Source organism: Oryza sativa, chromosome 8, assembly GCF_034140825.1.
Source record: "Oryza sativa Japonica Group chromosome 8, ASM3414082v1".
Lineage (NCBI taxonomy): Eukaryota > Viridiplantae > Streptophyta > Magnoliopsida > Poales > Poaceae > Oryza > Oryza sativa.
This window is the reverse complement of record NC_089042.1, coordinates 5,318,375-5,331,483: the sequence shown is the minus strand read 5'-3', so window position 1 is coordinate 5,331,483 and position 13,109 is coordinate 5,318,375. Positions and strand designations below refer to the sequence as shown.

General features: G+C 46.2%; 2 protein-coding genes across 4 annotated transcripts; both read left to right on the top strand.

The window, feature by feature from the left end:
* The first annotated feature begins 1,734 nt into the window (after positions 1–1,734).
* LOC4344848 (putative disease resistance RPP13-like protein 3) lies at positions 1,735–6,937 on the top strand. The gene is made up of 2 exons (XM_015793425.3): positions 1,735–2,297; positions 3,633–6,937. The coding sequence occupies exons 1-2, from the start codon at positions 1,795–1,797 to the stop codon at positions 6,223–6,225; spliced, it is 3,096 nt and encodes a 1,031-aa protein (XP_015648911.1). The 5' UTR covers positions 1,735–1,794; the 3' UTR covers positions 6,226–6,937.
* Positions 6,938–7,919: 982 nt separating this feature from the next.
* Positions 7,920–13,002, top strand: LOC4344847 (RNA-binding protein L-like). Of its 3 annotated transcripts, none has more exons than XM_015795304.3 (7): positions 7,920–8,396; positions 9,020–9,479; positions 11,433–11,482; positions 11,565–11,695; positions 11,793–11,895; positions 11,981–12,148; positions 12,739–13,002. In XM_015795304.3, exons 1-7 carry the CDS (start codon positions 8,013–8,015, stop codon positions 12,739–12,741), a joined length of 1,299 nt encoding a protein of 432 aa, XP_015650790.1. In that variant the 5' UTR covers positions 7,920–8,012; the 3' UTR covers positions 12,742–13,002. The 3 variants fall into 3 exon arrangements, with proteins under 3 accessions (XP_015650790.1, XP_015650789.1, XP_066159552.1); XM_015795303.2 differs by having other exon boundaries at positions 11,972–12,148; XM_066303455.1 differs by lacking the exon at positions 12,739–13,002 and having other exon boundaries at positions 11,972–12,187.
* Positions 13,003–13,109: the final 107 nt, after the last annotated feature.

The following is a 13,109-nucleotide window of genomic DNA, read 5'->3' as shown; positions in this document are numbered from 1 at the left end:
TAAGACCACACAAAAGCCACTACTATATCCACAACGGTGACCACAATTGAATACATTTTGTGTTTCAGCCTTTACCTATTTATATGTTAGCCCCTATGATATTTGTTAACGTTACCATAAAATTAACTATTTTAGATCTTATAACAACAAAAAAAATGTATAGATACCCCTAATCTATATATGAACCTACCATCAGCCTCTAGTCTCCTTTATTTTCTCTTCCTAGCCATCTCTATCTTATCATGTCCTCTCGACGCCGCCGCCTCCTCTTCCGCCACAGAGGCACTGGTCCCCCTACTTCCCATCCACCTCCGGCCTCTCCCCCGGATCTTCTCTGGGAATGGTGATGGGGGAAGGGACAACATCACCTGTCTCCCCCTCCCTTCTCTGTGAGCGGTGGTGGCGGAGGATCTCGGCGCCAGATCTGGCTGCATCGGATGGCCTCTCCCCTCCCACCCCCTTCTCGCTACGGTGAGAGACCACCGGCGGTGGCGGGTCCGGCCATGAGCTTACCAGATCCGGCCATAAGCTCGCTAGATCTGGCGGCGGCGGGGAGCAGCCGTGGCGGATGATTTGGCAAGCGGCGACACCACCACAACTGCAGCGGTGAGCGGCAAGGACGACCACGACAAGTCCTCCTCGACCTCTCCTTTTTCCCCAAGCGTGTCACAAGGCTCCAATTCTCCCCAATGCGCGTGACCCCGAGCAGCGGTTTCGAACCTCCCAAGCCCAAGCATGGCGAGGCGACCTCTGCTGGCACAATAAAGGTTTATGGAGCCACGATCCCCACTATCATGGGTGCTCAGCTCCAACATGGAGGTTTGAGACCACAGTACAGGGTGAGCGTTGTGATGGCCTAATACCTACATGCATAGGGGCATTTAACTATTTGCCACTTTTAGATTTGACAATTAACTATTTGACACACCTATCTCAATGACATGTGGGTCTACATTGTTTATGACATGTGGGTCCACATGTGTATATGACATGTGGGTCCACATGTGTCTATGACATGTGGGTCCAGTGGCAAATAGTTAATTGCCACATTAAAAGTGGCATATAGTTCAAAATCTCACATGCATATTCACAAAACGTGCACAGAACTACGTGTATATATATACGCGGATAAGTGCGCCCCATTCCCAATTTCCCAAGATAGCTACAGTAAATATATATACTTCATCCGTTTCACAATGTAAGTCATTCTAACATTTCCCACATTCACATTGATATCAATGAATTTAGATAGATATATATATCTAGATTCATTAGCATCAATATGAATGTGAGAAATGCTAGAATGACTTACATTGTGAAACGGAGGGGGTATTAAAAATTTTTAAAAAGTTGTGCCATGGATTCGCATATTTGGTCAGAATAGATAATGGAGTTAATTATTTTTTTCTGAGGAGAAAAATGCAACAACGTGTTGCATGCAATAATATTCCGTCTTCAAATTAAAGCCAAACCCAGAAGCAGCTAGCTAGGGCTGTGTTAGGGCTGTGTTTAGTTCAGCGTAAAGTTTGGATTTTGATTGAAATTGGAGATGATGTGACTGAAAAGTTGTGTGTGTATAACAGGTTGATGTGATGGAAAAGGACTGAAGTTTGGATCCAAATTTTGGATCTAAACACAGCCTAGCTATGATGTGTTCCCACACCAGCTAGCTAGCTTAGCTAACCCTAGCGTCTTCCCCTTCCTCTATATAAACGTGGAATGCAACAACGGCCTCACATCAGGATCGAACTTGCATTGATCAAGCACTAGAGAGAATATAATAGATCGCCGGAGATGACGGAGGGCGTGGTGAAGTTCGCCGTGGACAAGCTGGAGTCGATGGCGGCGCAGGAGCTGAAGCTGCAGACGGAGGTCGGGAAGAAGGTGCTCGAACTCCGCCACGAGCTCGAGTGGCTCCGCACCTTCCTCCGCGACGCCGACCGCAAGCGCCGCGGCTCCTCCTCCTCCTCCGCCACCGGCGGCGCCGCCGCCGCCGCGTACGACGAGCTGATCGAGGTGTGGGTGCGGCAGACGCGGGAGCTGGCGCACGACGCGGAGGACCTCCTGGAGGAGTTCGTCCACCGGGGGGAGCTCCACTGCCATGGCTGCTTCGACCTCCCCTCCTTCCTCCGCTGGCTCCGCCACTCCGCCGCCGGCGTCTTCGCCCGCCACGCCATCTTCGACGGCATCGAGGACATCAACAAGCGGATCGAGCAGATGAAGCAGCAGCGCAAGGAGTGCAACCTCGAGAAGCTGCCCTGTGCCTCCAAACCTCACCGCAAGAAGTACACTGACTGGTATATAGTTAAATATATGCTCATATATAATTAAATAAAACTGATATAAAGATTTCTGTAAATCGTTTTGACTTTTTTTTCTTCAATTTAAACTTTTTGAGTTTGATTAAGTTTTAGAAAAATATAGTAACGTTTTCAACTCAAAACAAACATATTATCAAAATGTAGATAACATATTCAATGTTATATTTAATACAACTAATTTAGTGTTGCAGATATTGATAAATTTTATTATAAATTTGATCAAACTAAAAAAGGGTTTGACTAGAAAAAAAATCGAAACAACTTATAATATTGAACGGATGAAGTAGTTCTTTTTCTTTGGACTTTCAGACGACTTACCAAACTTTGGAAATTCCAAAGACAGATGTATCGGACCGAAATTTAAATTCAAACAGAAAAAAGGGAATCTTTAAATTCAAACATAAATTTCAAAATGAAACAGAAATTAAAAATATATTTCGATCAAATCTTTTACCTGCAATAATTAATGTTTTTTCAAAATTATAGAACTTGTTCAAGATTTATACTAAAATTGTTTTGCACTAGCTTGTTGCTTAGAATACTGACAGCCTTTAACATTTTATACATTTTATTTTACAATAAAATATTAATGTTAAATATTAAAAGTATAACTACTACATGTAAAAGTATTCAGCTATGCTAGTCTTAGAAATGCTTGGGCCGAGGCCTCAGCACATCAGTGGGCATGAAATGGACCGCTATATGTATTGTGCTGTCATTGGACCCATACTGTGCTGGACCAGTCTATCCAATTAGCGTACCATTCAAGATAGATAAGATTAATTACGGATTTACGGGCACATAAAACAAAGCAATCTAGTTTTCGTGATAATAAAAAATAGTAAAGTAAAACATGTATCTTACTTAGAAAATAACATAGACTATACGGAAGTGGATTTTTTCCCTCGAGGGACATCCCGCGTTTTGTGCATATCATTTAAAAAGCTATAAAAAATTGTTAAGATAGATCAATATATAATATATCTTTTCACAAACATGTGAGTTGAAATTCGACCTATACAATTTGAAATAAAAATAACAAATTTAACCGTGAATTATACGTTATATTCATAGTCAAATTTGTTATTTTTATTTCTTAATTTAAATTTGTATGTTTATGAAGTGACATATCACATATTGATCTATCATATTGATTTTTTTTAAAAAAAAGTAATGATTTTTTAAATGACATGTAAAAATGAAGGAATATCTTCTAAGGATGAACTGAGTTTTCGAGTATACGAGTGATCCACCACTTATAACGATACAAGCTGTAAATTGACTTTCTTTGACTATTGTACATTCATACAGGTCATCGCTGACTGAGCTGGAGATCGAAGACAACCTGGTCAAGATCGGCGACTACGACGAAATCAAGAGGCTGGTCCTCGACCAGAGCCGGCAAAGGACGGTGATCAACCTCACCGGCAAGAGCGGCATCGGCAAGACGACGCTGGCGAGCTACCTCTACCGGCGGAGCAGCATCCGGAAGCACTTCGCCTGCACGGCGTGGGTCCACGTCCCCCGCAAGTTCCGCTTCGCCGACCTCCTCCACGACGTCATCCGCCAGGCCAACGCCTCCTCCGGCCACGACGACGATGAGCTCGCCGCCGCCGCCGCCGACGACGACGTGCGGCGCCGGGGTGGGATGGAGGCGGAGAGGCTCGTCAAGGCGCGCCTCGCCGCCGCGCTCCAGGGGAGGAGGTACCTCGTGGTGCTCGACGACGTCCGGAGCAGGGAGGAGTGGGCCTTCTTCCTCGCCGCGCTCCCCGCCGGCCTCGCCGGCAGCTGCGTGCTCGTCACGACGCAGGTCAAGATCAGCGAGGAGTCGGCGGCGGAGCAATCCGGCGGCGTCGTGCGCACCAGGGAGCTCGGGAAGCTGCGGCCGGAGCAGGCCGCCGAGCTGTTCCGCCGGAGGGTGTACGGCCACGGCGAGCCGGACCCGAAGAAGATGGAGCAGCTCAAGAAAGTCGTGGACTCCATGACGAAGGGATCCAACCTGCCGCTCAACATCGTCATGCTCGCCGGACTCTTGAGGTCCAAGAAGGAGGATGAATGGGATGCCGTGATCCATAGCCTCGATGATACGCCGCCGCCGCCGACATCGCCGGAGCAGATGCCGCCGGAGAAGGATAGCCTCGATGATATCGCGCCTGCTGCCGCCAGCGAGACGGCGCCGACATCGACGGAACAAACGACGAAGAAGAAGATGAAGGGGAAGCAGATGGCGACGTCGATGGACAAGATATTGACGGTGTGCATGGACGACCTGCCGACGCATCTGAAGCCGTGCTTCCTCTACTTCGCCGGGTTCACCGCGCAGACGCCGATCTGCGCCGGGAAGCTGGTCCGGCTGTGGGTCGCCGAGGGGTTCATGCAGGCGAAGAACGGGCAGACGGTGGAGGAGCACGGCGAGGAGTGCCTCAAGGAGCTCATCTCCCGGTGCCTCGTCCAGCTCGTCGAGACGGACGCCGCCGGCGGCAGGGTCGCCGCCGTCAGCGTCCACCAGGCGGTGCTCGACTTCGCCCAGGCGGAGGCGCGCGACACCAACTTCCTCCACGTCCACAGCGGCGCCGCGGGCCTCTCCAACGGCGCCGCCCGCCGCCTCGCGCTCCGCAACACCTACGACACCGACCTCGCCGTCATGCTCGAGGCGCCCAAGCTCCACACCCTCCTCTGCGACATCCCGGAGCGCGCCGCCGACGCCGCCGGCGCCGCGGCGTGGCAGAGAGCGCTCGAGCTCATCAATGGCCGCGCCCCCACCTTCTCCGTCCACGGCTCGAGGTTCCTCCGCGTGATGGATCTCAAGGGCGTGCGGCTGCCGCACCGGGAGTCGCTGCCGGAGGAGATCGGGTGGCTGATCCACCTCAGGTACCTGGGCCTCTCGCACACCGCCATGAGGCACCTCCCGAGCTCCGTCAAGAGGCTCCGGAACCTGCAGACGCTGGACGTGTCGCGCACGGACGTCGAGGCGCTGCCGTGGCGGCTCTGGCGCAACCCCTCGCTCCGCCACGTCATGGCGAGGCGGCTCGCCGCGTGGTCCGCGCCGGACGAGCGCGCCGTGCTCCCGGACCTGCAGACGCTCCACGGCGTGCCGTGGGGCCGGTGGGCTCGGAGCGGCGGCGGCGGCGCCATCGGGAAGATGACCAGCCTGCGGTCGCTCATGGCGTGGAACGTCTCCGCCGCCGCCGCAGCCGGCGGCGGCGGCGGCGAGCGGCTGTCGTCAGCTCTGGCCGGGCTGGAGTGCCTGCGGTCGCTGGACCTCGAGGCGGCGGACGACGCCGCGACGACGCTCCCGCTCTGGGACCTCCTCACCATGCTTGGCCTGAGACAGCTCGAGTACCTCACGCTACGAGGCAGGGTGGCGCCATGGAACCCGCCGCCACCGGAGACGACGACGACGCCGACGACGCCGCCACCATTGCAAGGCCACCACCACCACCACCACCATTACCTCCTCCCAAACCTCGCCAAGCTCGAGCTGCACAGATCAGAGTGCGACCAACCCCTCATCGACGCCATCGCCAAGCTCCCCAACCTCGCCGAGCTCGTGCTCGACGAGGCGTCCTACGTCAAGCCCTACATGAGGTTCCCCGCCGCCGGGTTCCCCAAGCTGAGGAAGCTGCAGCTCACCAGCCTAGACAAGCTGACAGAGTGCACCGCGGCGGCGGCGGCGGCCGGAGACGGCGGCGGCGGCGCGCTGCCGCAGCTCCGGCACGTGTCCGTCTTCCACTGCGGGAAGCTGAACACGTTCCCGGTGAAGATGGCGCCGAAGCTGGAGCTCCTCACCATCCATGATTCGGAGGAGTTGAAGAATTTCATGGATTGCAACCAAGACAACGAGCACATCCACGTGGTGCATGGCAAGATGTCCAAGAGGAGGGTGATGACTGCCCCCAAATAGAAGGAGTACTAAAATCAGAGCAAGTATAATAATAAAGTATTGCTTGGGTTTAAAATGAAAAAAATGGGTGACGTCAGCATGGTATCGTACATGACCGTCGTACTTCATCATGCTGATGGTAATACATGGGGTACTGAAAATTAAAAACAATATAAGGATATTATATATAAACGTTGGTAGGGAAACTATTTTGATATCTTGCGGGAACCTCCCTTATTTATTTAAAATCATCTAAATAATTATGAAAAGTTTCAAAAAAAATTGACAGTGTTAATAGAATTTTTATTTTTTTCTCAATGGGTATGTTGAATTTAAACTTTAATTTTTGGACTATAAATGTCACTATTCATTTTTTTTCAAATTTTTTATAACTATTTGTATTGAATTTGGGAGAAAAAAATACACGATGGACTATTCATTTTTTTCAAATTTTTTATAATTATTTGTATTGAATTTAAAAGAAAAAAAATATATGGGCAGATATCACTGATTAAAATTTGTTTCCCAATATTATCTATGTAACTATCTGCACTATTCATTGTACGACAATGTGTAAATTGCATGTATGAGCGTCTTTGTGGATTGTTAACTGCTTAATTTGTACACGGGGTGCGGTTATCATGTAGAGTAATATGCTCCGTGCGAGTATATACGGTTGTACTATATACATGTATGGTACTCTATATGGAATGATATATGATTGTTTTGAATATGTCTTCTCCATCATTTCACTCCTTACAAATGACTCTGTTCTTCTCCGACGACCTGAAAGCAACCCCTCAACCATAACGGTACAAGTGCCATTGAAGCAGTGACATATATGCCCCATATGTCAATGCCTCAACGGCACGCGCCGTTCAGCAAATGACGCACCGCGGCGATTTGCTACCATAATGATACACATGTACTATCTCTCCTTCTCCGTGCCTACCACCTTATTTTATTTTGCTATGAAGGTCTTTGCTAAAGGCTATTTAAAACATAACGATTTATAAGATTTTTAACATAAATCACGTAAAATTTCTACCTATATTTGTCTTGTCTAAAGAAGCTTTGAATACACCAACATAGGTCAACATCTTTTTTGAAAAATTCCAATTTGCTTCCCTAAACTATAGTCTAAGTTTACTCCCTTAATTGCAAAATTGGTTACAACACAACCCTCAGCTATCAACACCGTTGTATTCTGCATCCCTGAGTGGTTTCGACGACGGTTTCCTCCGATATGACGTTTACGTAGTGCTACGTGGCATTACTGACATGTGGGTCCCGCTATTTTCTCTCTTGTTTGACTAACATGTGGGCCCCCATATTTGTTACAATTTTTAGTTTTCCATTTTGCTCTTTCTTTCCAAATTAAACTGCCACGTAAGCGTCACATTAGATGGAGACATAGTCAAAAGGTGCCACGTAAGCGCCACGCCAGCTAAAACCAGGAACAATGCTGACGAGAGATCTTTTTTTTTTGCTGGTTTTGTAAGTCGGGTGATGGATTGTATCTGATTTTTCGGTTCAAGGATGAAAATTAAACCTGGCGACAAATTAAGAGCCCTGATGTGAACTTATTCCGCACGCGGCTGGTCCGAGCCCATCCAGCCCAGCCCACCTCACCCCTACCTTGGTCCTTGGTCCTTACCCCACCCACGGTCACGGACGAGGCATAAAAAAAAAATCTCACGCGCACACCCAATCCCAATCCCTCCTCCTCCTCGCCGCCTAGGGTTCGCGTCGCGCGGCGCCACCCCCCATCCCCCTCCGCCGCCGCCGCCGCCGCCGCCGCCGCCGCCATGATGCCGCAGCCGCAGCCAGGGATGGCCCCGCCGCCGCCGCCCCCGCAGGCGGGGGTCGCCGGGGGCGGCGGCGCGCCGCCGCAGTGGGGCGCCATCCCTCCCCCGGTGCCGCACCAACAGCAGCAGTACGCGCCGCCGCCGCCGCAGATGTGGGGCCAGGCTCCCCCGCCGCCGCCGCAGATGTGGGGCCAGGCTCCCCCGCCGCCGCAGCCCGCGTACGGCCAGCCGCCGCCGGCCCAGGCGGGGTACTACGGGGCGCCGCCGCAGGCGGCCCCGGCCGTCCCCGCGGGGCCCAACGAGGTCAGGACGCTCTGGATCGGGGATCTCCAGTACTGGATGGATGAGAACTACATCTCCGCCTGCTTTGCGCCCACCGGCGAGGTATATGCTTCTCTCCGTTTGTTTGTCTCCGAATTTGTGCCATAAAAATAGTTTTTTTTGTCTCTCATCTGTTGATGTGGAGTACGTTCATGCTATTTGCTATAGCTGTGTATTTGGCCTAATGGTTGATGGGTAATAAGGGTATGATACAGTTTTAAGGCGGCACATGCTGTTTGTATGTTTGTGTAGGAGTGTAAATGTGAAGACTTGGGATGATTTAGGTCTCTCATATGATGAGGACTGGTTTTTTTAGACTTAATTCTGTTGATTGGCGTGGCGCGATGGGATGGTGGCAATGTTTTTCCTCAATGTTTTGGGTATGCTTGAGTGTTTTTATGTTACCAATGCTTTAAGATATGTTAGGGGGAAAAGCTAGATTGTTTCTGCTGTTCCAAATAGGCTTATTTGGATGTTGTAATGCTTGTTTTTTTTGTAAGTTTGCCAAAAAAAAAAAACCAGACAAATCTTTACGAGTTTAGGAGGTATTTCTGTGGTAGGTAGCTGGTGTGTTGGTTTATTTATGACTTGTATGTTTTCATCATTGCACAGTTTCTCCTCAAGATCTGTTGCTTTTCTGTGATCATGTTTAGCTAATCTTTTATTTTGTGTCCATCATTTGGCAGCTACAATCTGTGAAGCTAATTCGTGACAAGCAGACTGGACAACTTCAGGGTTATGGCTTTATTGAATTCACATCCCATGCTGGTGCTGAAAGAGTTCTTCAAACATACAATGGGGCAATGATGCCAAATGTTGAGCAGACATACCGGTTGAATTGGGCCTCTGCTGGTGAAAAACGTGATGATACCCCTGATTACACAATTTTTGTTGGTGATTTGGCTGCTGATGTTACAGACTACATATTGCAAGAGACGTTCAGGGTACATTACCCATCTGTGAAGGGTGCAAAGGTTGTGACAGATAAAATGACAATGCGTTCAAAGGGCTATGGCTTCGTCAAATTTGGTGATCCTTCCGAGCAAGCCCGTGCAATGACAGAAATGAATGGGATGGTTTGTTCTTCAAGACCTATGCGTATCGGCCCAGCTGCAAATAAGAAAGCAACTGGAGTTCAAGAGAAAGGTAATCACTAACTGAATGCTGGTTGAGTTCATCTAGTTTTATCTGTTTTTGGCTTGTAGCTGGATTCCATCATTGTTACTTACATGTTGTGCAGTTAACAACAACTTGTTATATTATTTTTCTTTTTTTTTTCCCGTTGGTTGGCTTGTTCCATACTTCCATATGTATTGAAGATTGGCTGAAATCCTTCTACAATAACTTAGTAGCTCCACGCATTTCCTTCGTGAATTTGGATAATTTAATACACTAGGATTCTGAAATACTCATAAAGCTCCTGTTGTCTGGAAGCAGGATACCAACAGGCTCTCTTCATATAGGAGCCTTGGAATTGACTTGAGCTGCAATGCATGTCTTGTAATTCGTGGCCTCTGTTAGGTCAGTGTTAATTGTTTATGTCCTAAATTTGAAGTCAGTTCTTTCGGTACCAAGTACTTAATTTTGTTAAATTTTTTCCTTCCTGCCACATAATAATCCTTTTGTTCTTCTGGTATCTTTCGTTAAAGCTTTACTTGAAATTAAGATCTTCCTCAACTCAATAGGTTTCATGTAGAATGGACATTAGCTTGTTTATAAGCTTCCTATCCTTATAAGTAGCCCATACTTCTGCCCTTGTTATTCCTTTGTTACTTTCTTTTAGAAGGATGCTATGATGGAAATATCGTATGCTCTCAGTACCAATTCCATTTGCTATTCCTTTATCTTCTGTTTGTTGTAACATCCACTTCTATGCTGGAAGTATTGTATGATCTTAGTGCCAAGCCTAACCTGTTGATCAATTCCATTTCTATTCCTTTATCTTCTCTCTGTTGTAACTTCCACTTCTATGATCTTTCAATAATAGTAACAAAAAAAAAAAAAGCTACTGGCTCCTTTGTAGCTCTGTAAGCTGTTATGTTTTTAATACCTAATAATTATGACTTGTACCATTAGACTTGCTTCAGAAGCATACCATTACCACCTGCTGTGATCTATGCGTTCACAATTCTTTGTGAAAGTATTCCTGTTAAGGATAAACTTCTTTCTTGAGGGATTTGATGTGTTCTGCCAAAGCCCAAAGATAGGTTAGGAACAGCAAGAATCTAGTTGCATTTGTTGACTAGTGTTTCTTGGCTTCTTATATGGTCTTGGTACCTGTTAGCTCATTGACACTGCATGAAGATTATATTTGACAAGCAAATGCTGCAGGGCGTACTTGTTCCTTGTTTGCTTTGAGTTTATTGAGATACTTTAAGATAGCATGTTTTAGCTGTTTGCATATAATTGAGTTGACAACCAGGAATACTAGAATACTAAACTACTGGGCACTATTTGAATTTGAAGTGCAACAAGTTCAACATACGGGATGCCTTTTTCTGCCCTTGATTTCTGACTAGATTTGTGTTATTCTACTTACAACCTCCGTGTCTTTATGTGATCTGTCTAGTTGACCCTATTAATTTTCACTAGCAAACTATAATTATTTACTCAAAATCTCCTTTTCAAGGTTCTTCATATTAAGTTGCATCATTAGATATTAACATGTTGGGTCTAATCGTTTACACAATCTCTTACATGGAGCTACAGAATCAGTTTCAATAATGACCAGAAGAAAATACTTGTTATTTGCAAGAATTAAAATTAATTTATTAAAGCTTCATCATGGACATGTTCTCGGTTGTTGTCATTAGCACCAGAAATTTTGCAAGCAAAGACTGATATATGATATGGATGATTTCAATTTCGTAAGACTGTTTTGGTTGCTGCATTTGTTTCGTGTATCAGATTTCAATGATATCTTATGCTTGTTGCTGAGGAGGTTTGTATCTCTTGAGCCATGAAGCATGCTGTTTGCTTGCAACATCTTTTTAACTATACAGTCTCTTGCGACTAAGTGAAGATCATGATTTGCATGATATGCATCTGGATTTAACAAGTCTTACATTATATTTTTCTTCATTTGTGTTTTATTTACAGTACCGAGTGCTCAAGGAGTTCAGTCTGACAGTGATCCTAGCAATACCACTGTGCGTTCTTTGTTCTACTTTCTTGGTAAACGTAGTTTCACATATCAATTTTACTGATGACCATCTTTGTTGTTGAGCACAGATATTTGTTGGTGGCCTTGATCCCAGTGTCACTGACGATATGTTGAAACAAGTTTTCACTCCCTATGGAGATGTGGTCCATGTTAAGATCCCAGTTGGAAAAAGATGTGGTTTTGTTCAATTTGCTAACAGGTTGGCTAATTTTGCACCCTAGATATCCCTTGTTTGTGTGTATGATGTATGCACTCCATATATACTTTTATCTTAACCATATGTTCGATGCATTCAGAGCTTCTGCAGATGAAGCTTTGGTACTTCTACAAGGTACCTTGATTGGAGGACAGAATGTGAGGCTTTCATGGGGCCGCAGCCCTTCAAATAGACAAGCTCAGGTGATATACTGATCAATCTTTTACATGAACTGAATTTCTTTGCCCAGTCAACCAAAACTAACATATACATTTCCAGCCTCAACAGGATTCCAACCAGTGGGGTGGTGCTAATGCTGGATACTACGGTTATGGGCAAGGATATGAGGGTTATGGGTATGCTCAACCTCAGGACCCTAATATGTACGGGTATGGAGCTTATGCTGGTTATCCCAACTACCAACAACCCCTAGCTCAGCAGCCGCAGCAGCAACAGGTGAGAGCTGTGCTTTTTAACTGATGGTCCTGTTAACTGATTTAAGCCAGATTACCTTGTTAGCTTGTAACACCTCATAGCATTCATTTAATGTTTTTTGTGATAGGAAATGGTAGATAATAATTGTTGACATGATGAGAAATAATTTGTAAACTGTATGCTAGTTTGGTAATAAAGGTCGTAGTGTCAATTCACAGTTATTTCTATTGGTGCGCTACATGAAAGAAACACTCTTCTGAAAATTCTTTTATTGAGTGAACATTGTGGAGCTTGGTTGACAAAAGATGTTGTCTAGCCTAGACTGGCTAACCCTTTTGTTCTATACTCTCTGGCTAATAAGAGTAATTTGTTCTCCAGAAAAAGAGGTGTAGGTATTGTTTTTTTCTGCTCCAATTAAGTAGTCTTAAAACAAGAGTTAGCAGCTACTGTCGAGATATTATTCCACACGTTTCTTGCTGAATTTCTTACCTTCCCATTTATAAAATTTGGCACAAGACAATCTCTCTCCTTGGTTTAGTTAACTTTTCTGATCATGTTGGTACATTGTAGATATAACAATCACATATCTTAAGAATCTTCTTCCTTTGCAGTGAGATCCAATGGAAGATTTGGTTTTCGAGACTGATCAAAGCCGTCGAACGAGGTGATGCTTCTGCATTCCGGAGCATGTCTGGGTTATGTCAATAGAGATTGTGATTTGTAGTTCTCCAGATTTTGACTGCTTATGAGGTGTTTTGATTAAGCGACATGTTCTGTACTTCTGTGAGCCTGGGCTGGTGCACATTGTGATTCTGTCGTACATGTGAACTGCATGTAGTAAAAAAATCTTTCGTGGTTTGTTTTCTGCCTTAAAATTATCATTGCTTTGCTGTTATGTATTCTGCACAGCTTGTTACCCAGATGGATGTCATATGCCATTCGATTTTGACCTAGCATCGACTGGTTGAAATTATGAAGTATC

Coding starts and splice junctions, on each gene's coding strand:
- LOC4344848 (XM_015793425.3), top strand. CDS start 1,795: ATGACGGAGGGCGTGGTGAAGTTCGCCGTGGACAAGCTGGAGTCGATG. Junction 2,298..3,632: donor CGCAAGAAGTACACTGACTG/GTATATAGTTAA, acceptor ACATTCATACAG/GTCATCGCTGACTGAGCTGG.
- LOC4344847 (XM_066303455.1), top strand. CDS start 8,013: ATGATGCCGCAGCCGCAGCCAGGGATGGCCCCGCCGCCGCCGCCCCCG. Junction 11,696..11,792: donor TTTGTTCAATTTGCTAACAG/GTTGGCTAATTT, acceptor CGATGCATTCAG/AGCTTCTGCAGATGAAGCTT. Junction 11,896..11,971: donor CTTCAAATAGACAAGCTCAG/GTGATATACTGA, acceptor ATACATTTCCAG/CCTCAACAGGATTCCAACCA.